A 21861-nucleotide genomic window follows, 5' to 3' on the forward strand; every position below is an offset into this window, starting at 1 on the left:
GCGACTGGCCAGCTCCATCTCCACTGATGACTCCCATCCCCTGGCAAGTGAGTTCCAGCTGCTACCATCTAAAAGGAGATTCATAGTCCCGAGAGTTAGGACCACTCGCTACAGGAACAGCTTTGTTCCTGCTGCTGTTTCTCTTTTAAATAGGAGGTCTCTCCTATTTTAACGTGGTCTTAACTTACTTACTTATTCATTTACTTATTTATTTATCATTGTTTTACTGTCCCTTGTACCATGCTCTTATGTTTTCTTATCATGCTCTTAACAGGTCTTTATATTGGCATTTTTAGTGATATCTAATGACTTTTATTTATTTTATTTATTTAGTTTAGTCTTTTAACCATGATCAGTGAGCTGCTGGGAGTACCTGACAATGTCTGCTGTTAATCTGTCTTCCGTATGTGTCCTGTGTTTTTTTAAATGTTGTGCATAATGTTTGAGATGCCCTCTCCAGACTGCAAAACAAATCTACCTACAGGTATCAATAAAGTTACCTTGAACCTTGACACTGACAGAAGGGTGGGACTCAAAGAAAAAGGCACAATTGCAAATCGGTCTGCTATTTCAGCACCACAGACAGCACCATGCATTTATCAATACACAGCACAGTTAGGCTGCTGATATCAGAGCCGTGGTCGGTGCCATGGATCCTAACATGCACAAACCAGTCATATAAAGGATCAATGAGTCTGGCAGACTAGACCAGCATATTCAACTAAACAACCACTCTGTCCCTGCACTCTCTGCTACTAAGGGATGGAGAGTGGGGATGGAAGGTTGACAATGCAGGATGTACTCCCCCCTCAAATCGCCTTTACTGTGCAGATGCATGTAGATATATTCTGGATATAGCTCATGTGAGTTTGTGGTGTTCAATACCATTAATTAATCTATTAATCCAGTGTGTGTGTTATAGAAGACTTTGCTGTATAGCAGTTACACCAACCAGTTATAGGGAATGGTATTGTTTATGTATTTTGTAAGTTGAATCCAATTTTTAACCAGGAGGAGTCTAAGCTAAGCTAAGGAGAACCTTTAGCTGGACCTTTATTCCTAACCTTTTTCTAACTGTTAGTAGTTGAGCAGCCATAACCGGAATGGGCTGGAATCTGGGCCTTGTGAAAGAAGTATGTGGATTAATGTAGCTTCCATACACATCAAACCATTCAGTGACTCTGTCAGCCCTGTACAGAAGCACCTGCATTTCTTTCATTTATTTAGGTTTATCCTTGTTTTATGGTTAAAGTATAAATTTTTAAGGGTATACATAGAACAAATGCAGATCACCACACACCACACACACACACACACACACACACACACACAAAGAACACAAAGAACAACTGTAAAAGTAACACACCACTCAGTTTAAGAATTTACATATTTATTTTTATGGCTTAGAGTAAATTTTCTGTTTGTGAGATTCTTTTCCAAACCAAGATATCAGAGACCAGAGGCTGTGATGCCACACTGCTGTACCATACAGCGAAGAGCTGCTCCACCGACAGCAAAGAGAACAGCCATGAATATTTCAGTGCTTCAGCTACTATATCCTGGTGAGATTTCTGTTATGGCAATGCTCTCCGATACTCTCTGTCTCACAGAAAACCATCTGCAGGAGTCACCCTCTTCTGTCTGTACCTGGACGTCAGTGTGGCATCACAGATCCGGATCGGACGCAGGAGGAGGCAGTGCCAAATGTTGACTTGTACAGACGGAGCTGTCCTCCATCCCATCAAAATATCACATTCCAAAGCTGACATTCAGTGGTATTTCCCTGCAAGATTATCTGAAACCAGGACTTCATTAGAATGGCCCAACAACAACCATCTGACTGTAACTACACACCTCTGAGCGAGATCAATAAGGTTGAATCATACAAATATTTTCCTGTCATTGTCTTCACCGATGAGTCACACTTTGATCACCTGTCACCTGTGCAAATAAAGATATTGGTTTGATGATCACAAGCCTCTTTCTCACTAATTATCAACAAATTCATTTTGCGGGCACCTCATCATGAAATCCAAAATCTATGAACATTTTTCACAATATTGTTTTTTACATTTTTGACAACACACTGATTTGACCACAAGAAGCAAAGCAGCAGGTGAAAATATAAAAGAATGAATCGATTTCGTTTCTATTTGCTAAGTCCCAACATAGACAGAAAGACAGGCACACGCACGATTTAAGACCCACAAAATGTACTGTCCGAATTGTTTGACTTTCTACTGGAAGCTGAAGACAGACTCTTAACAGGAAGCATCAGACAAACTCAGCAGGCAAGCAACAGCCAGGTCAACACAAAAGTACAGGGGTCAGCGCAACAGTGAAACCAACACATGACATTTGAAATATGCCATATCCGTCAACCACCAGATGCATGAGATAAATATACAGTAGAAGTTCTTATGGCCAAATTCCCATAACAAATCTAACAAATGTTTGGCAATGACTCAAAACTTCTGCAAAAGCATGCATTTAGTTTTGAAAAAAAAAAGAGACAACGGTTCCGCTGGTTGAACAGTAGCTTTTTGCTGGTCTGGAGCAGCCATGTAACGCAGGAGCATCTCTATCTTTAACAGGCCAATCTCCAAGACTGTGATGTCTGTTATGTCCGAGTCTGTCACATCAGTCGCTCTGTATTGTGTGAAAAAAATCTCTGCAGGAAAGCAAAAAGCATTCCAGTCCAGTCCCTTCATTCAAGACATTGACTGGCTGTATCCAGATCACGGCTGGATGAGACGGGGAGAGGAGAAGGGACCGGATATTGCACATATGCATCCACACACAAGCACTCACACCAAGCCCTCTTCATTTTCTTTGTCTCCATCATCTCCTCTTGTCCTACATCACGTTTTCAAACAGCTGCATGGATCTCATCATGGTTTCATCCTGCAGAGAAAGAAGACGAGTAATCAGGGCAGAATGATGCAATTAACTAGCAATGTGCTGCACCCCCGTATAGTGTAGTATAGCAATGTATAGTCAACCGTGGTGTACAAGCTGCATGAAGACAGCGGCTTATAGATAGAACATCTTGTTTCTTCGCACATTAAACAGAACATCAGTTCCAAAGTAATCTAAGCTGAAAGGTCCACTTACTAGCTTTCAGAACATTAAACCAAATCTCATGGACTTCATTGCAGTTAATGGCTCTAACGGCTCTGTAAGTGAATCTTTGTGTTTAGATTCTTACATGTTGTTTCCAAAAGGTCAAGAATGAACTTCCCTGGTTAAACTTTAAATGTATAACAAATAACTGTAGATACATCTATGCACTGCAAGATCTGCATCTTTATTCTTCATAGTTTGGCACTTGGAAGTTGGCAACAATATGTTTTATTATAGTTACATATAGAAATAGACAGCTTCAATGTAGGACAATACATACCTCCTGGCAGGCTATGATAAACTCCTCTAAAGTCACCACTCCATCTTTGTTTTTATCCATTTTCTGTGGAAAAACATTGTTGTATACAGTGAATCACCATCGAAAACAAGCAAATATTGAATAATTATGTTGATTTGTTCATTGTGAACTTTCTTACAGCTTCTACCCTGAAGTTTCTGTACTGGAAGTTAGCAGAAACTGTAGGCGACTTTTCACACTACAAAATACAACATGGATAACGACAGATTTAAAAAAAAAAAGGTTAAAAATTATGACGGCAAAGTTGCCATATAGACTGCAGGGACTGAGATTACTCATGATACAGAACTTCATAAGCCTTTTTCCAAAGTACAGCTGAAGTGCCTCAATAAACGTGGAGGTTCATTTGTGAAGCTACTGATGAGACACATTCCCTCATGCTGTGTAAACCGTGGGTTTATGATCACCTGTCACCGTTGATTATTCGTGTTGATCTTATGTATTAGAAACGAACCTGAAAGAAGGCATCCACATGCTGCTGCGGGACGTCCCCCTTTAGCGCGGGGTAGGTGTACTTGCCCATCATGTCATAAATGGCTCTCACGATCTCAGTCATTTCCTGACAGAGGAGAAGATTCAGTCAGTGGTGAGACACTTCAGATGACACATAAAACACTACACAGTGTGAGAGCACAGTCTCACCTCCCTGTTTATGTAGCCGTCTCTGTTAATGTCGTAAAGGTGAAAGGTCCACTCAAGCTTTTCTCTCAGTGTTCCTCGCAGCAGGATAGACAAACCCGTGACAAAGTCCTGGCAGCGATGGGACAGAACACAAACTCAGATTCAGAACACATCGCAGCACGTGGAAGCAAAGATACGAGTAATACTTTACGTACCTTAAACTTAATGGAGCCATTGTTTGCCGTGTCAAATGCATTGAAAAGGTAATGTGCGTACATGCTTGCATCTGCAGCACAGAAAATGAACATGTCAGGTCTCAAAACGCTTCACAGGGCAGTGAAAGAGATTTGAAATGTTGAGCTTTACCTCCATGAGGGAAGAACTGTGCGTAAATGTGTTTAAACGTCTCCTCATTTACCATACCGCTTGGACATTCCTGTGGCGGAAAAAAACAAGATGAATCAAGGTTACTTTACTCAGCAACATCATCGAGTTCACCAGAAGTGTGCAGTCTCAGTCATGTGACCCTAATAATATTTGTCCTAGGCGATGTTTTACCTGAAGCAGAAAAAAAATAGGTCCCAGTAATTGATCATAGCAAGGTTTTCAGTTAGTTAGTTAGAGATCATTTGAGGAAAGCGACATTGCAGCTGATTTTGTGGCCGCACTAGCAGATTATGGCCCCGTGGATGACAGTGGTGTATTTTGTTAGTCTGTTGCTCCACCGCTTTGGTCCAGACTGAAATATTGCAACCATTAATCCAGGCATTAAGTGTTGCACACATATTGACGGTCCCTAGAGGAGGAATCTTAATGACTTTGGTAATCCCCTGACTTTTTATCTCATGCCACCAGCAGGTCAAACTTTTAATTTGTCCAACACATTAATTTATGACCAAAAACTGACAACATTCGCATCATTCTCGCCTGTTCTTTGTGTTTTGTGTTAACTAGCTAATTTTGCTGGCGCTAACACAGTAAACTAAGATGTTGACTGTGGTAAATATTAGGCTACACCTGCTAAACATCAGCATGTGAGCAGTGTCATTGTGAGCACGCTATCATGCTTACATTAGCATTTAGCAGTGCTGGTGGTGGAGCTGTTAGCTTAAATAGATGTGACCTGCATTGTTAGATAGCCCTCCATAGAAGGGAGAATATTTTATTTGGAATTAGGGTGATCCAAATATTTAAGGTCTCAGGTACCTGGAGTACAGAAGCTCTATGTACCAAAATAATCTGATGGTAAAATGAGGCAGTGTGTGATTACATTCTTGAAACCGCGATAGAGGATCTGCAGCTCCTGCTTGGTGAAGTTAGTCTGGGCCTCCAGCTGCTCGAGTCCCTCTGGCCTGTGACACACCATCGTCATCTCGAGCTCATCATCTGCTTTATCTACAGGGGAGAGAAAGAGGGAGCGAGATAGAAGGAAATGTACTTATTATACAGAATCATGTCAAGACTCCTACAGTCCCTGTCTAACATGTGGTCTCCCCAGTCTTGAGAAATATGGAAACTGTAACATACGGGAAAGAGACAGCTCAGCGAAGTTAAGTCGCCAAGAAACATCAAAAATGTGATTAGACAGCGGAAAAGAGTGCTCGCGAAGCAGCAGGGAGATAAGACAGAAACAGGATCACAAAGAGGTAAAAAGAGACAAAACGATGGATCTGAGAGGAGCCACGTGTGTCCCCCTCAGGGCTTTATCGACGGCAGCGTGGCGCTCAGTATCGGGTGCTGCTGAGACGGATGGTGGTTAATAATGTGAAGAGTTCAGGGTCTGCTGTGGGTGAGCGTTTGTCACTATGACTATCTCCAGCTACGGGGCAACATTAACATCCCGGCATCCGGCAGCGGACACAGTCCACACACCAATCAAACATGAGCAAACATCCGAGAGAAAACAGCCACATAAAGTGATCTCCGGAAGACTTCAGTGCAGTCACTGGCAGCGGCAGACCCTGAGGACAAATGAAACGTAGAATAAAGCAGGCTGAGCACACATCTACAGCCTTATATTGATGTGGCAGGATGGCATATTTACACATGGTGGTTTCTGTAATTTGCACAGTTATACTCATATCCCAATATCTCCCTCTGATAGAAGCAGTATGTTTTGCTTTTATGGAGACCAAGTGATATTGTATGCAATATCTTTGATTTGATTCCTTAAACACAAGAAATCCTGCAAAAATTGCACAACAAAGCTGTCCAGCTCGCATGTGTGCACACACTGGAGTCCAAACAACACTTTGCACTATAGCTGCGTCAGCGTCAGTTGGCTCAGCGAGGCCTTGAAGAAAAGGAGATTAAAATGAATATAATACTCCTGTTTTTTGGATGGCGCTGATGACTCATTCATTCCGGGCCATTCACCGGCGGCGTCAAGATTAATCCTCATCACTGAAACCCTATCAGGTATCATGCATCGTCTGCCAGAGGCAATCTTAATTTGAAATTCATATCAAATATCCTGTTGGTCATCCACTTTTTAGCAGCTCCTCAGAGGCATCGGCTGTGTGCGGCGATAATACGAAAGTAAGCTCTAATTAGCTGCTGCGTTTCTTTCTACGAGAATAATGGCTTCAGCTCTTTGAATCATCCTCATTCAGATCCAGTTTCTTATTTATTAGCTTTCAGTTTCAGTCCATGCAGAAAGGTCTCAACCATCAGTGCACCACTTACAGCCGTACATGTGCGTTTACATGTGATTACTGAGATCAAACACTTTCTCAAAGCTTACAAATATGTAGGTTACATACAGTATTTATGAGTTTACCCGATTAGGTTTATGCTAATTTATAAATGATATAAAAAAATACACGGAAAATGCCAGCTAAAGCCAACTAATTTAAGCAGTTTATTTGACATTTTCATACTCTGGGGCAGATTTTCATACATTATTCCCCTTTTAGACCCTTGAGGTTTTTCTTCATTCTACTGAATGTGGAGCATTTAGAATATTTACAGTAATTTATCATCTGAACATACGGCACGCTTTCTATCAATCTTCCCTCCATCTTCCCCTGAGCTCCTGTTGCGATCTCCCTGACTCTCGTTGTCATGGGGATAGACGGCCAGGATGAACGTGAGCAGGGAGTACACTGGATCAAATGATTATAAAAAAAAATGTGTCAAACACAATTTGCGCATTTATTTCCCCTGTGAGTAAAAGCCTTTCATCGCGTGACAGCAGAACAACAAATGTGCTGTTTTGCTGTGCGCCCGTATTCTCTCTGCCACGGTGCGTTTGCTTTGCCACTAATGTGATAGTGTGATCAAACACATATGAAATGAAATGAGGGTGAGAAAAGGAAACGGGGCAGAGGTGTTGATTGGAGGAGGGGTAAGACCCTGGAAGGAGAGAACCAAGCGTGAAGAAAGACGGTGCGAGAATGAGAAGAACACATGGCAGAACGCTGACTGAGGATAAAAATCTAACCAGATGACAACATCACCAGATTATAACTAAAAGATTTATACTCAGAAGTCTGCATCTGAAATGTTGGACGCTCTACTTTTCTGCTGAAATGCAAGGCAGCAGTCTTGGAGCAAATGGTGCAACAGCTGCTCCTCTCATGAACACTCACCAGCATGTACTGGGTGGGAATGGTCATGAAGGGATGGAGATAAGAAGAAGTGTGTGTCAGACAGTGATTTTAAAGAGGAGCAGCAGCTTTGCCATGCTGTGAATGGAAACTGCTGCAGCAGCGTCAGAGCAGCAGTGTAAACTGTTTGAGCGACTGGTTGTTAAAGTGCTGCAGGTCCAAATGTAGCTTTGACTGTCAGTGTCCAGTGTGCTAGCCTGGCTCTGTCCAAAGGTAACAAAGTCCACCCAACAGCAGCTTTAAAGCTCATCAATAAAATGTTATATCTTCTTTGTTTAATTCAGTAACTTCCTAGAGCCCCTGTTTGTTGCCTTGCAACCTCACTCCAGGAAGCTGCTGCGCCCAATCAACAGTTAGTCTGGCTCATTGAGCGCTTTCTCCCCTGCAAAACCATAACATGCCATTATCAGACTTTACATTTTGATACTGATGAGACAAAGAATATGACATATTCTTACATTTTACATTTTGAGCTTTAGAGATGCTACTAGTTGGCAGATTTTGTCTGCAGAAAGAGCCAGGCTAGCTGTTTCCCCCTGCTTTCAGTCTCTGTGCTAAGCTAAGCTAACTGTCTGCAGGCACTGGCATCATCAATCTTCTCAAGCTGTTCCTTCATTTCTAAAGACACAGAGAGTTTTGTCAGAATGGCAGCTTTGACTTTCTATTTTCTTTTCTGATATATTGTTAACATTCGTGTCATGGAACAACAGCAGCTGTTGCTTCAGATCTTCAGTCTCTGCAGCGACCTTTGTCTGTGCCCACCACAGACGTGTCCACCATACTGGTGACATGTGGAATGGCTGTACTGGTTGCTGGTGACACAAGCAATAAGTCCTCAAGACAGATATACAGATATACAGTACTTTCACTATATGCTCAGTCATGTACAACATAGCATTGTATAAACCGAGCTGTCTAACTGTGTCTTGTTTTTATATGTATCCTACTTTGACCCACCTCTCTGCTCTGTTTCTTGTGCTGCTGTGATACTTATTTTCCCTCCTGGGGATCAATAAAGTCTTATCCATTTTGTCTTATCTCAGCATGGCTGGCAACACAAGACAAACTTTAATGGACCTAAAAAAAAAAACCCAGCATGATCTCACTCCATTTTTTCCCCATTTTGTTCAAAGGCTTCTTAAAGGCTTTTACCAAAACAAGGGCGAGCGATCATCACCCTCGTCTTGTGGGGCGTTGCGTCCACCACCGGAGAGTAATTGATTTGTTTGCCGCTTCATGTATTTTATCTCTATTTGATGCTGCTACAAATTCATCATTCATCCTGGCTGAGAATTGTTCACACTCTCCTCTTATGCCCCTACAACCCAGTCTCCATGACAACGAGGATCTCAAGCATAAGGCCAGAGAGAGGTATGATATGTGAGCTGCGTGTTAATTCACATACTCTTGCCTGAACCCTCATTCGCTCCCCCTCTCCCTTTCGCTCGCTGACACGTTCAACGGACACCCACATATGGACAACAACACGCAAGCGTGCACACACACACACACATAATCATAGGGTCAGGGGCAGTGATTTTGCTCTCTGGTTGTTTTCAAGGACATGGTATACTGTAATCTCTCCATCATGACCACGGTTACGTGTGTTGCGCCTCACACCTCATATTGATCCCTCGCAATTCCACTGCCACTTCCTTGAGTGAATATTTATACATTTTCTGATATGAAAAACTTGAAATAAAAAAAAAAATCACCAAGTCTATTGGTTAATGTACTTTGTATACTGTATATGCCATTCAGTGTCATGTGGTGACATGGAAGAAACATTCAGTAAATACATTAGCCGTTCTATTTCTGCTGTTTTCTGATGGACTTTCTCGTTCAATAATTTATAGTTACTCCACAGAAATATGGCAAATATAGAAATGTTTTTGTTTATGGTAAATGTGCACATGTGCAACACACAGAAAATAGCAGAGAAACAAACACACATGATGAAGAACATTTGATTCAAATTATGATGTGGATGTTTTCTTTCTAAGGATGTTTCTCTCTGCTCTCTCTCTCTGTTTAGTCGAGCTTTCTGTTGCTCTTTTGTCTCCACTCCATCTTTTCCTGACAAACGTTGACGTACCTCTGGATGGTCTCCTCTGCTTGGTTTGCATGGTCAAAGTGCCCACCACTGCACCCATGTTGTCACCGTGGAAACCGGCCTGGTCAAACAACCCAGAGAGTAATAGTCCTCTATTTATTTCAACGATCTTGTCAGCCTGCCGTTCTGTCTTGATCTGCCTCCACAGCTCTGTATCTTAAAGGGGCTTTGCCCCCGTTGTTTCCTCTCGCTGGTTTCAGATCTGTCACTGAGGGACGACCCTCCTCTTTGAGCTGATTCTCTTGGATTTCTGAGCTCTTCCTCTCAAACACACACATACGAGCTGCTCCTGCCTTCCTGCGCCACTCCCTCCGCTGTGTGCCTCATTCTACTCATCTGTCAGCCTTTCCCCCTCTTCCTAGCTCCCTGCCTCCTCATGCCCTCGTGTTATTGTGGAGTGCTGGTAACCAGCGCTGTACTCAGTAATCACACCGCTGACAAGAGAATGGCAGCAGGTGAAGGTCATGCGTTTACAACTGCCTGCTCTTCATTACTCATTTCTCTTTATACTTCCCTGACACATACGCACACACACATGCGTGCACACACGCACACAAAACAATTCAACCCAATGGTTAACGATGACCTCAGTTCAAAACCACTTCAAATTAGTGCTCTGCTCCCTAAAGCGTAGTTTGTGCCATAATGAGCCGGGAGATATACATTGTGTTGGCAGTGGAGCCCACTTGTGTGCGTGTGTTTGTGAGTGAATTAACCACAGTAACATGGCTAGACCTTTTACTCTATCCTTCTTATTCTTATGTGGAAGGCAGCAGAGAATGATTCTTCTTTTTTTTTACTATAACAGCGATAGAGTGTTTAATAGTGTCGATGAATATTCATGGAGCTGCTTCGATTTAAGAAGATGAGGCTGTGTGCTGGGGAAAGGGAAGCAGCGGGAGTGAGTAATGTAAAGTGCTTGGCATTAAAACTCAGACAGCTTTATTGGAAGCAGAAGTCCATGTTTATGATTTGATAAGTGCTTCCTTTACTTAAACAATATCATTCACTGCGGTAAAAGGCAGCTAATGAGTCTGAGACTGCTATGGTCTGTTTTAGGACTGGATACGTTATCAGACAATGATTCTCTGCAGGACTCAGCCGAAGATCTTAAGTCACCGTTATCAAATCAAAGGAAGGCCATTTAAGAACTGACTGTTTTGATGCTTTGTTCTATGTGAGGTCTGTGTAGTGTAAAGGGACGGAGTGGAGCGCAGAACATGTGAATGTGTTTTTAAATATTCCACTGCCTGCAGAGCAGAGATGTAAATGCTCTGTCTCACTCTTGCTTTCTGTGTGTGTGTTTGTGTGTGTGTGTGTGTGTGTTTGTGCGTGTTGATGTTTGTGTGGGCTTCAAAAAAAACCTCTCTTGGCTTAAAAAATTCATGGTCTGTCATTTTTTTTCAACGCCGTTTCAGCTTTCTTGGTTCTTGAAAGTTGCGTTCCACTTCCTCTGTTACAGCTGCAAAAAGAGCAGAAGCCGTGTGAAAGGAGTGTAGAGGCATCAACTGGCAAAAATACAGGAAAAAAAAAAGCACACCACAGAGCCTGAACTCTGCAGTCTGTCATAAAGTGTATATTTACTCCCTCATAGTTATGTAACTCTCGAAAACTTATCTCTGCTCTGTGTTTTTCTGCACAGTTTGAATAGCAGAGGGCTGCACAGGCATACGCATGCAGCTCACTGGTATTCAAATGAAGTTGTGTGTGTGTGTGTGTGTGTGTGTGTGTGTGTGTGTGTATGTGGTTTGCTGAGGGCAGTCCTGTGATTGCCCAGGTGGAGCTGAGATAAGAACTTAACATGCACTGATTAATTAAACATGAAGTCATGCATAATTCTGATAAATATACACCTCTCTCACACTAGGCCTGCAGGAAGTGGTTACCTTATTAACAGACCTTCCGTAGAGTAATTTAACAGGCGTCCTGCCTTTTGCTTACAGTCTTCCTCCTTTTTGCATCCCAGTTTCCTCTATTTAAATATTGTCACACTAAAACAAAGATGTTACCTTTTCACTTTTGCAGACACTCATTCATTTCATTCAGTGATTTCCCCGCATCTCCCAATCAAATATTTATTGCTTTTACTGCCTGGAAAAATCAGCACAGTCGCTTCGTCGCAGACCAGAAAGCTTAAATAAAAATTCTGAGTGATATCACAGATTTTTAAACATTCTTTCCCCTCCGTATCTCCCATTCGAAACAGAAATAAGCCCCCTGACGCATCAACGAACACATACAAACACTTGCAGACTGCGATTTAAGTATTCAGATTACTATAAGTAACCCGTTGTAATCCCCATGACAGATGTTTGCCATCTGGAACTGCCTTTCTGCACCATATCACCCTGCACTGTGACAAGCACCAAGGACACTGCGCTGCAGTCTGACTTCATAATCTCTTCATTATGTTTTAACACGTTCACGATCTACACAAGATCAGCTCACCGCCACCAACAGACAGGAATCACAACCGTCTTACAGGCACCGTTCAAAAGGTGGAGGATCAATAAGATAAGAATCAAGAGAAAATGAGCGTGAACACATTTGTCAACAGCACGTACGCCCTTTAACAAGATTTATTGAGTGTTAATTTATCCTTTGTATCAATATGCAATAATCAATAGGTGCATGACGGCATGGCTTTCCCTTATCCGGACTTGTTTAGTTTTATTTCTGAATACTCCACTCTTCCAGACTTGCACTGCATTCATCTTTCATGTGACTTTAAAAAATACATTACTATCATTCATGAAAAGTCATTTAACTCATGCATTATTTCAGGTCAGCTGATGCCAGAGACTGAGACTGTGTCCTCAGTTTTTCCTTTTCTGACTGAATCCATGTGTAAATGTGATAAAACACAACAACACTTTTTTTTTTTCACAAGGCCTGACAAATGAAATTTGGAAGAAGTAAGAAACTCTTTTGATCTGGAGGAAACTGCCATCCCTGCGTTGGCATGAGATGGCAGTTTCAGACGTGATAAGTGGTCTAGACTTGTTATGCAAGAGTTCCCATCATTGAATTATTTCGTCTCTGCTGCTCTCTTCTTCACCTTGATATTCCTCTGTCTCCTGTACACTCCACATTAGAACGAGCTGTGCTTTAAGACGTGATAAACATGGAAAAAGGCTACATGACAAATTCATTTGTCGGGTGGGCTCTGTTCAACATATTAATAAATACAGGCGTCACCAGACAGATTACATTCATCTTCATTCATTCATTCATTATTCAAATTACTTTAGTAATTCTTAATTACTTTAGTTAATTAGTTACTTTATCTGCTTTTCTCTGTTTTATATTAAACTAAATTTAACAGCTTCAGGTCTGTTTGACTAGTCAGACAAAACAAGCAATTTAAACACAAATAAAATAATAGGTTGGAGCCAAATTAGTAGGAAATGTATAGTAGGAAATGTATAGTGTAACAATATTTTTTAAAACCTTCTACTAATATAATGAGAGGATTCTGAAAATGCAGATTTAAAAAATGAATTTCAAGAAGAGGAAATGTATAATCTCAATAAAATCATTTTCTTGCGTCTTTTGAATTAGTATTAAAATGTGCTAAATGAAGGAGAAATTCCGTTAAATATTAATTTGCTCATATTTAAGTGCTGAAAGTGCTCTTACTGTACAGAGCAGCGCCCTCAAAATGAGACAGATATTCTTTGGGAAAATACGACACTGGCTGTGTTTGATGGGATGGATTATACTCAGAGCACAAAAAGGAAAAGAAACCAGCTTCTGACTAAGCAAACACACTCAAGTAACCGTACACACACCTCAGGAGAGAAGAGGTCTGAAGAGAGGAGTGTGATGGATATATGTCAGCAAACACACAAATACATAAATGACTGTATGTCTATTGGTCGGTTGAGACCACACAGATGGTGTTCAGTAACTTCTTATTGGCTCTATCAGTGTTTTTGAACTGTTAGCTCACAACACTCTTTTTTTTTTTTATCATGTTGTGGTGCTACTGTTTGAACAACAGATGGCAGCAGGGTACAAGGTTGTCTGATGCGATCAGCAGCTTGGGTGCAGCTGGAAGCTCATTTTGCTCACGACTAAATACAGCATGGACAAAAATTAAAAAGTACAACATACGAGCATGTACCCTGAATGCGTAGCACCCCACTACAACACCACACATCACCCAGCGATCGCCATACCGTTCACCGCACCAAATGTTTGTCCATCAAAAGTAGATCCTGCATGTAAATATCATTGTAAAACAATGAGGCTGGAGAGAAATAAAACAGAGAAACATGCAGGGGAGGCAAGAGATAAAAATAAATCTAGACGAAGACGGTTACATAAAAGTGTGTAGTGAGGTGATGTAAAAAATTAAAAGCCGAGATGCACTGTCAGCTTCAATCCACTGCTTTTACAGCCACAGAAGAGAGAGAGAGAGAGAGAGAGAGAGAGAGAGAGATGGGGTAGGAAAGGAGATTTTGGTCCAATTTTGGGGAAAACAGTTAGCAAATACAGGATAATACTGGGTAATTCTGCAATATGCATTGATTATAGTACAGGTAGGGTTGAAGTACATGGGCTATAGATATAAATCAGTCTCCTGCAGTGTGGGATGATGCGACTCTGCTGCAAGGTTATGCATATGTGACTCCTAAAAGCAAGGGACAGGTACAGCACAGGGCCGAATGAGTGCTTCCTATCTGCAGCTGCTCTCCTGCTGTTTCCAGTAGGACCTGCATCTATTTGAAAATGGTTTAAAGGCAAGAGCGTGTATATTACAGTGTAAGCAAACACTCGCCATTTTGGGTTCATGGTCAACACGATTTTTTTTAAAACAAGACTGTATAACTTAAGCTGAACAGTGGGCACTGTGGCTACAAATGACAACTATGGGATAATGCTAAATGCTAAGCTACATATCAGCTTTGAACTAAAATATAAAGTTACATGTAATGTTGAAGGTCCAAGGCATGTGTCTGTGGAAACACTTATTTGGATAATATATAGATATATATATGTTTTTAACTCAGACTGGCAAATGCTATAAAATACAGATTCCTCAAGTTACCATGTGCAGTTTCAGGTCTTGACAGATATTAGCAATTCAGTCGGCTACATAAGTAGTTGACTTAATGTGAAATGTAATTTCAGCCCTTGTAGGGGATGGGAATCATATTTTTGGAGTATGGCGTACCAGCTGTCATTATCTGTCACCACTCATTTGTCATCTCTCAATCCTTCATCGACAGAAATGTATAACGTGGGCATGAAAGACAAATGCCCACATAAATGATGTGATGATGGGGTTGGGTTTAGCTAATCTCATGCTAACTGAATGCTAACAAAGCGTTGGCTAATCATGCAGAGTTTATCTGCTGGTATCGAGCAAAATGATGTTGTCCTGTCTTTGTGTTTGTATGCAGCGACATCTGGTCTTTTGAACCTTATTCAATGCGTACTGTGTGTTTTGTGTTAGTTCAGCAGTTCTTTTTGACACCCACAGTAAACAGCCACCAGATGGCGCTCTACACCCTGTAGATAACATTAGTTATGCCAAAACTCTGAGTAACTATCATTTTATGTAGCTCACTGTGGAACACATATCATGCTGTAGCCTATGTGATCAATAAACTGAACTACCTATCTAACATTTTTCCTCATATATCTAAAAGGAAAATTGTAGTCACACATTTGTCATGTTTGTGTTTGTTTGTTGGCCGTGCGATTGGCTGTTACAGCCCAGTATACAACAGTGCTTACCGAACATGTTGGGACACTGCTGCCACCTACTGATAATGTTGGGTATTGCACCAAAATAATACATCCACAAAGGCTGAGTTTTGTGTGTAGTACAAGTGGAGAAGACTCGCAGGCCTGCAGTCAGTGAACTGACTGTGTAAACCATTATAGACCTACAGTAATCTTTGCCACAAGTTTGCTAACATTAGCAAAGACCATACAATGTTTACACTGTAATATTGAGTCATCACTTTTTGTTTAATGTTACCCAGCCTATACTGTCATGTATAAACATTTACATGCTAACATGCTAACCTTCTGGATGAAAAAATATTCTTTTGTTGCATGACAAAAGAGCAGAATATTTTACATCTGTTTCCCAATTTGATACTCTTGTCATGTTACCATCTGTTCTGTTACCCTGTGCTCACTCTCTCTCTCTCTCTCCCTCTGCCCACAGGTGCATGAGCAGGGGCGGGGCCGATCTTCCTCAGGAGCGAAGCTGACTACCACACCTGACAGTAATCAGCCCAATCAGCGCTGGCTACTTAAGCCCAGTCCAAGCACTCCTCTGGTGCCAGATTATTCCTGCATGTTGCACGTATTGTCTTGCTCCTGGGGAAGCGTCTAGCCACGTACCAGCTCTTTGTATTTTTGCGTATTTCCCTGAGTCATTCATTCTGAGTATTTTTCTGTCTTGATCTTTTGTTGTTACTTTGTTTCATGTATTATTCCCCTTTGGGCATTTTGTGTTTTGTAACTCTTTAGTTGATACTCTTTTCCCATTTTTGGCGTCCTTAGTTGGACTTTGTTTTGAATAAACCTTGTTGTTTTTCCACTCTGCATCTGGGTCCTAGTTCTCATTGTCTGAGCCATAACAACTTTTTTTCCAATGCACAATTCAAATACACCATAAGCCAGACATTATCAGTGGAATACCCAAAGGAGCTGTGCATGCATGGACACTGTCGTAATGCTGTTAGCCGGCTGTCATGATAAAGACCTTTGCATAAATGGTAAATGGACTGTATTTATATAGCGCTTTTCTAGTCTGCAGACCACTCAAAGCGCTTTACAAGCCTGAATTCACCCATTCACACATGGTAGCGAGGCCACCTGCTCATTACGAGCGTTAACACACTCACACATCAATGCACAGCATTGGGAGCAACTTGGGGTTCAGCATCTTGCCCAAGGATACTTCGACATGTAGACTGCCGAGGCCAGGGTACGAACCACCGTCCTTAAGGAGTTCTTCTCAGTACATTTTTCTTACATCTTACAGATGACAACAAAACTATTTTTAAAAGCAGAACTATGTGAAACAAGAGAATGAAGTATAGTATAAAAGCATAAACACTTGCAACATGGCAGCCCTATGGGAACTAAGAATAACAGTGGCAGCCAGTCAGCTTAAGGCCCAAGGCATATCACCAGCCCTGTTTCCACAACTCTGACTCTCCATCTTGCAATGTTTAAAGGTCTGAAAATGAATATACATGCTGCTGCATTTGTAAGTAGAGCATTTTAAAGGTTAACAGGCTTTTAACTGATCATGTCACTATGTATATGTAAGCGTGCAGGCAAATATGCATAACAAACCAAACTACTGAAGATTCATGTGTGTCGGAGATGAGGGATCTCCATTTTTCAGTCCACCTGATATGCTTGCGTGTGTGAGGCAGAATATGCATATGTGTGCATGTTTTCATGTCTTCTTCCATGCATATGATAGCATGCAGGCCCTCTGCACAATCTGCAGAGTGGAGCTGATGCTCTGAGACATGATCAGGAGCAAATTGTCCAGAAAAGGATTTCAATGTACAAGCACAAAGGATTTCAGTCGACAAGAGGTTTATAAAATCTTAAAGGTTTCAATCTACAAGCGCAATGAAAAAATAAAGACTTTTTTTCTGTTTTTGTCATTTTCTGATGTTTGAGTATGTCTTATGTTGCCCTGCCCAAAGATTATGTATGGTTTTTCCCTGATGCATACCACTGTCACATGACAGTGACATTTATAACCTCGCATGAGAGCTTTGCAAACATTGCCTGGTAAATGAAGCTCTCAGTCCCATTTTAGTTGAGAATACACTCATAATGTCCATTTTGAACAGATTAATGCCACAATCTGTCATCCAAAATGATCTTGATGAAGACTGGACTAACAGAGGACAGCCACCAAATTTCAGTTTGTAATGTGATTCTGTTAAAGGTTTGGAATTACATTTGGCTGAGAAATACACAATACATATCTGTCATTTCAGTATATAGTTAATGAGAAGTGATTCATGGGATTTTATACACCATAGACATCTTTTATTTATGTGTTTTTTTACATTTATGGACACAATAACAGGGGCATATGCACAATTTGTGATACAATCGAAATATCTTTGTTAATGTTGAAGTAATGTAATTCAGATTTTACTGAGTCTGTGTCAGAAACATGTTAATTCAGCTTCCTTCTGAGGCCTTATTTCCAAGTGTTTTTGTATGAAACTGCATTGTATTAGACAAGTGTTACTCTTGGTATGTCCACCCCTTTTGGGCACATAAAAGCTGATATTTCATAATTAACACATACATTTCACCAAGTGTTGTGCTGAATTGGGAGACTATCCATATTTTCTCTTACATTAACAAGAAAAGGCCATAAATTAAAAAATTGCCACTGTGGTTTGAAATTATAGAATCAATGGGCCTCATTGCTGATAATTTATAACTTCATATTTTGACCAGAGGCTCCTAATTAACTCAGTGACATTCAATTATGGAACTGAATGAAGACGTGGCCTCTGTGCTGCCCAATGCACAAACATCTTAACCTTAAGAAACAAAAGGGCAGAGCCACGTGCTGCAATCTGCAAAGCCCAAAAGAACATTTGGGGAGAAGCAGCAAACATGTGCAAGGCACAATGTCAAGGGGCTGGATGTTCAATGAAATTCACATTTCATTTCATCAGCTACCTCTCAGGACACAGAGGACAAGATAACTGGCATCTACAAATAATGACAGCTTGGACTCCGGGAAGAAAAAACAATATTAATGAAAATCATATAGTGGCTGTAGAGGATAACTGCAGCCTCGGGACACAGGACAACATCTGAACGTCAGGTTTTTGCCCACATTATTACTTTACTTTGGTACTTAGTCCAAACAATTGACGACTGTTCTCGTGCTGCAGAAGTAGGTTTGGAATTGTTCGCATATTCCTTTGTTATATAAAAGGATGGTTAGTCCAGAGTCTCTCAGGTTTTAGACACTAAAGATATGTGGCTGCAGTGCATGACCTAGATTGTCAACCTGTGCAGCCGTAAGTAGGCCTCATTATTTCTAGAACAGCACGGTGGATGACAAAGCCACCATTTTAGAACACTTTGTTTCACTACATTACACTGCAGTTTTCCATATAAAGCAGCCACCATACAAATATGCTTACTTTAGATATTTTTGAGGTTAGGTTGATTTTAGCGGTGTCCACTGGACAGCACTGCTGGACAAACATATCTCAGACATCTAGCAAGAAGTGTGTGAGAGTTTGGTCAGTGGATCAGCATGAAGGTAAAACAGTTTGTTCTGTTGTGTTCGCTTATTTCCCTGTAGGAGATCAATTCCTGGCTGTAGAAACTCTTTGTTGCTGGTTGGGAAATATGCAGCTGGCCACTACATGCGTATTGCAGGAGACAAATGGTTGAAAAACTGCAAAGACCTGAGATTCATGGTCTACAGTGAGAGCTTAAATGATTCACCCTCACAAATATATTACATGCCATATTTGTGTGTAGGTTTTTATGTTAAAAGTATATTACAGCAGAGGTGTTTGTTGGATGTGAGGGTGTGTTTCGTCAGTCGTGACTGAGTTGCAGCTGCAGTCTGACTTTGTGACTCAGCATTTGTGTTTTGCTGTTAAGGTGAAAAGTAACTTTCAAACAATGGATGATGGAGGCTGTGAGGAGAAAGTGAGCCAGGGCTTTTAACACAGAGATGATGAACATGACAAGAGGTCGAGAGTGCATCGCAACTGTCGCCCAAGGGCGGTGACGCATACATGACCTCATCATTCAGCTCCTTCCCAAGTCCGCGAGAGACCTGATTCACTGCGAGTAAGAGGTAACCTTACTTGTAACCCTAACCCACAGGCAAACCCAACAACCCCTTTTTAACAGGCTTGATGGTAGTTTACTGCAAACAAATGTGCATCATTAACAAAATAAACCTTACCATGATCTCTGATTTACCTGTCCACCACACCCTTGGTGCTACCCACCTTTTGTGTGTTTGTTTGCACATGTGATACAGAATAGAATATGTTGATATGAGTGAGGAGAAGTTAAAGGTGTTAAATTGTGTACTGCGGGTGAAATTGAATAAATATGCCAATATATGATCAGAAATGGGCATTCATTTTGAAATAGCATAGCAAAGCATGACATTGTTGATTAACCTCTGAACAGTTTATCTCTCTGTCAAATTAAACCTAGTTTTGCAGAAGTGATGTACAGTCATGTGCAGTGATGGTCTGTTTCCTATATTTTTACTTATTTTTAAAAGTTTTTAAAAGCCCCAAAGAGGTGAAAATATCCAGTAATTAACAAAAAAAAAAAAGCAAATATTTGAAAAAGGACAGAAAAAAGGCAACTTTTGTGAATCATTTTGTGTGCCACTTCTCTTCATGCCTCAAATCTGGCTCATCTGACCTCATCTGTATGGGTGAGATTGTTAAAGTTACACCTGCAAAGCAAGGGCTTAGAGTTTTGCTCAAGGACACTGTGACATGCAGCTGTTGATAGATAGACAACACTTTAGCTGTTGTGAGAACTGAATGTTTATCTTGACCACAGGGCATTGTACTGTACATCACAATGTAAATGGATTCTATATAGAAGAAATACATGTATTTCCATGGCTAAAAACTGTGTTAAAATGAAGATGCTTCAAGTATCAGTTGCTTTTGACAAAAAATTGCATTTCTTACAGACTCATGTATAAAAACTCCACTGGATCACACTGTCACATTGAGACACCGTACATTAAATGTTGGGTGTAGCCCTCTGACAATACCACATTGTATGTAATCAAGTACACATGAAAAAAGCTATTTACTGGGTAAATGTACATTCAACATGTCTGTGTTGCTGTAGTAAGTTTGTCTGTGTTACAGTGAAAAGGCACAGTACCTTTAGTGAGGGTTCCTGACACCAATCTCTGCAGGGACTGGATTAATTTGAGCACCCCCTGCCTGCAGCGGCTGGTACAGCCAGCCATCCTGAGGTAGAGGCAGGGGCCGAGGGGGCCGAGGCTTCACCAGAGAGAGACTGTTTCCTCCACTGTATCTCCACGAAAGGTTTGAGCTTGCAGGTGTCTCCACAGTGTCCTCTCAGGAGATATTGCTATAGCGTGGGGTCCTTATTGCAAGCAGGAATCTGTCTCAGTAGCTTTTGTGATGTGACATCTTAAAGTCTTGAGAACTGAGATGAATAATAATTCACCTGCAAAGTTAAGTTTGTTGTGTGGCTAAAAACAAAAAAAATTCCTTCCACACAGTTACTACCAGGCAGTCGTTAATTCAATCAGTATTCACTCAGGTGCACTTCACTCACTCGGTCAGAAAGTGACGCTCACACACTGGAAGGATCAAACACACACACACTGTGGTGAAGTTTAGAGGCAGGTATTAAAACGGTGCTAGAACTGCCAAAAGAGCCTGATGGGCAGAGATGTTGATTGGAAAGAAAAATCCAGACCTGTATGTCAAACTTTTAAAAGAGCAAAGTTGTTTTTCCACAGACAAGCATGAGGCAGGAGGTAAATTATTAAGCTGACTCCCGAAGTGGAACGTGAAGAGCCGTGCGCCCTGGAAGTTCTGTCCGTCCAAGAAAAAGCAGAGAAGCTCGTCCACTTCTTCTCTCCTCCTTGTTGAATTTGTCTGGGCTTTCTTTTCTTCTCCTCCTCTTTGTCTTGTCTTCTGTCTCGCGGTGTTGTGAGGTAGCACTCTGTGTGTGGGCTGCAGTGGGAGCCCTGCGGCTGTGGTCTGTGGAGGAGCTCTGCTCTGGTGCTCTCAGCAGATCTGTACTGCAGAGAGCGCCGGCAGCCACCACTGTACCCGCCCCCTCCTCTCTGCTCCCTCCCCCTGTCTTGCGTTTGTGCTTCCTCACTCTCGGTCTGACCAACGCTCATTCTTTTTGAGAACCCCACGCAGTTGCATGATCCACGATCCAGCACAAAGCGAGGTGTCACAACAAGGGCACTTAATGTTGGTGGTTTGCGGTTTAAAGGTCCAGTGTAAGATTTAGAGGGATCATTTGGCAGAACATGTCAGAAATGGATTATGATATTCATGATTATGTCT

General features: G+C 41.4%; 1 protein-coding gene across 1 annotated transcript; it reads right to left on the reverse strand.

Moving 5' to 3' along the window:
* Nucleotides 1-1407: 1407 nt before the first annotated feature.
* On the reverse strand, nt 1408-21447 carry kcnip1b (Kv channel interacting protein 1 b). Its single transcript, XM_041951963.1, has 8 exons — nt 20690-21447; nt 5334-5458; nt 4430-4499; nt 4279-4349; nt 4085-4192; nt 3897-4001; nt 3404-3466; nt 1408-2904 (listed from the first exon to the last, which is right to left on the reverse strand). The coding sequence occupies exons 1-8, from the start codon at nt 20775-20777 to the stop codon at nt 2857-2859; spliced, it is 678 nt and encodes a 225-aa protein (XP_041807897.1). The 5' UTR covers nt 20778-21447; the 3' UTR covers nt 1408-2856.
* Between the last annotated feature and the right edge of the window lie 414 nt (nt 21448-21861).

This window comes from Chelmon rostratus, chromosome 14 (genome assembly GCF_017976325.1).
Source record: "Chelmon rostratus isolate fCheRos1 chromosome 14, fCheRos1.pri, whole genome shotgun sequence".
NCBI lineage: Eukaryota > Metazoa > Chordata > Actinopteri > Chaetodontiformes > Chaetodontidae > Chelmon > Chelmon rostratus.

What these genes read in the sequence shown, in the direction of transcription:
- kcnip1b (XM_041951963.1), bottom strand. Translation starts at nt 20,777, where the DNA reads ATGGCTGGCTGTACCAGCCGCTGCAGGCAGGGGGTGCTCAAATTAATC. An exon ending in GTCAGGAACCCTCACTAAAG is followed by an intron (nt 5,459 to 20,689) that starts GTACTGTGCCTT and finishes TCTCCCCTGTAG; the next exon opens with ATAAAGCAGATGATGAGCTC. An exon ending in ACGGCTACATAAACAGGGAG is followed by an intron (nt 4,002 to 4,084) that starts GTGAGACTGTGC and finishes CTCCTCTGTCAG; the next exon opens with GAAATGACTGAGATCGTGAG.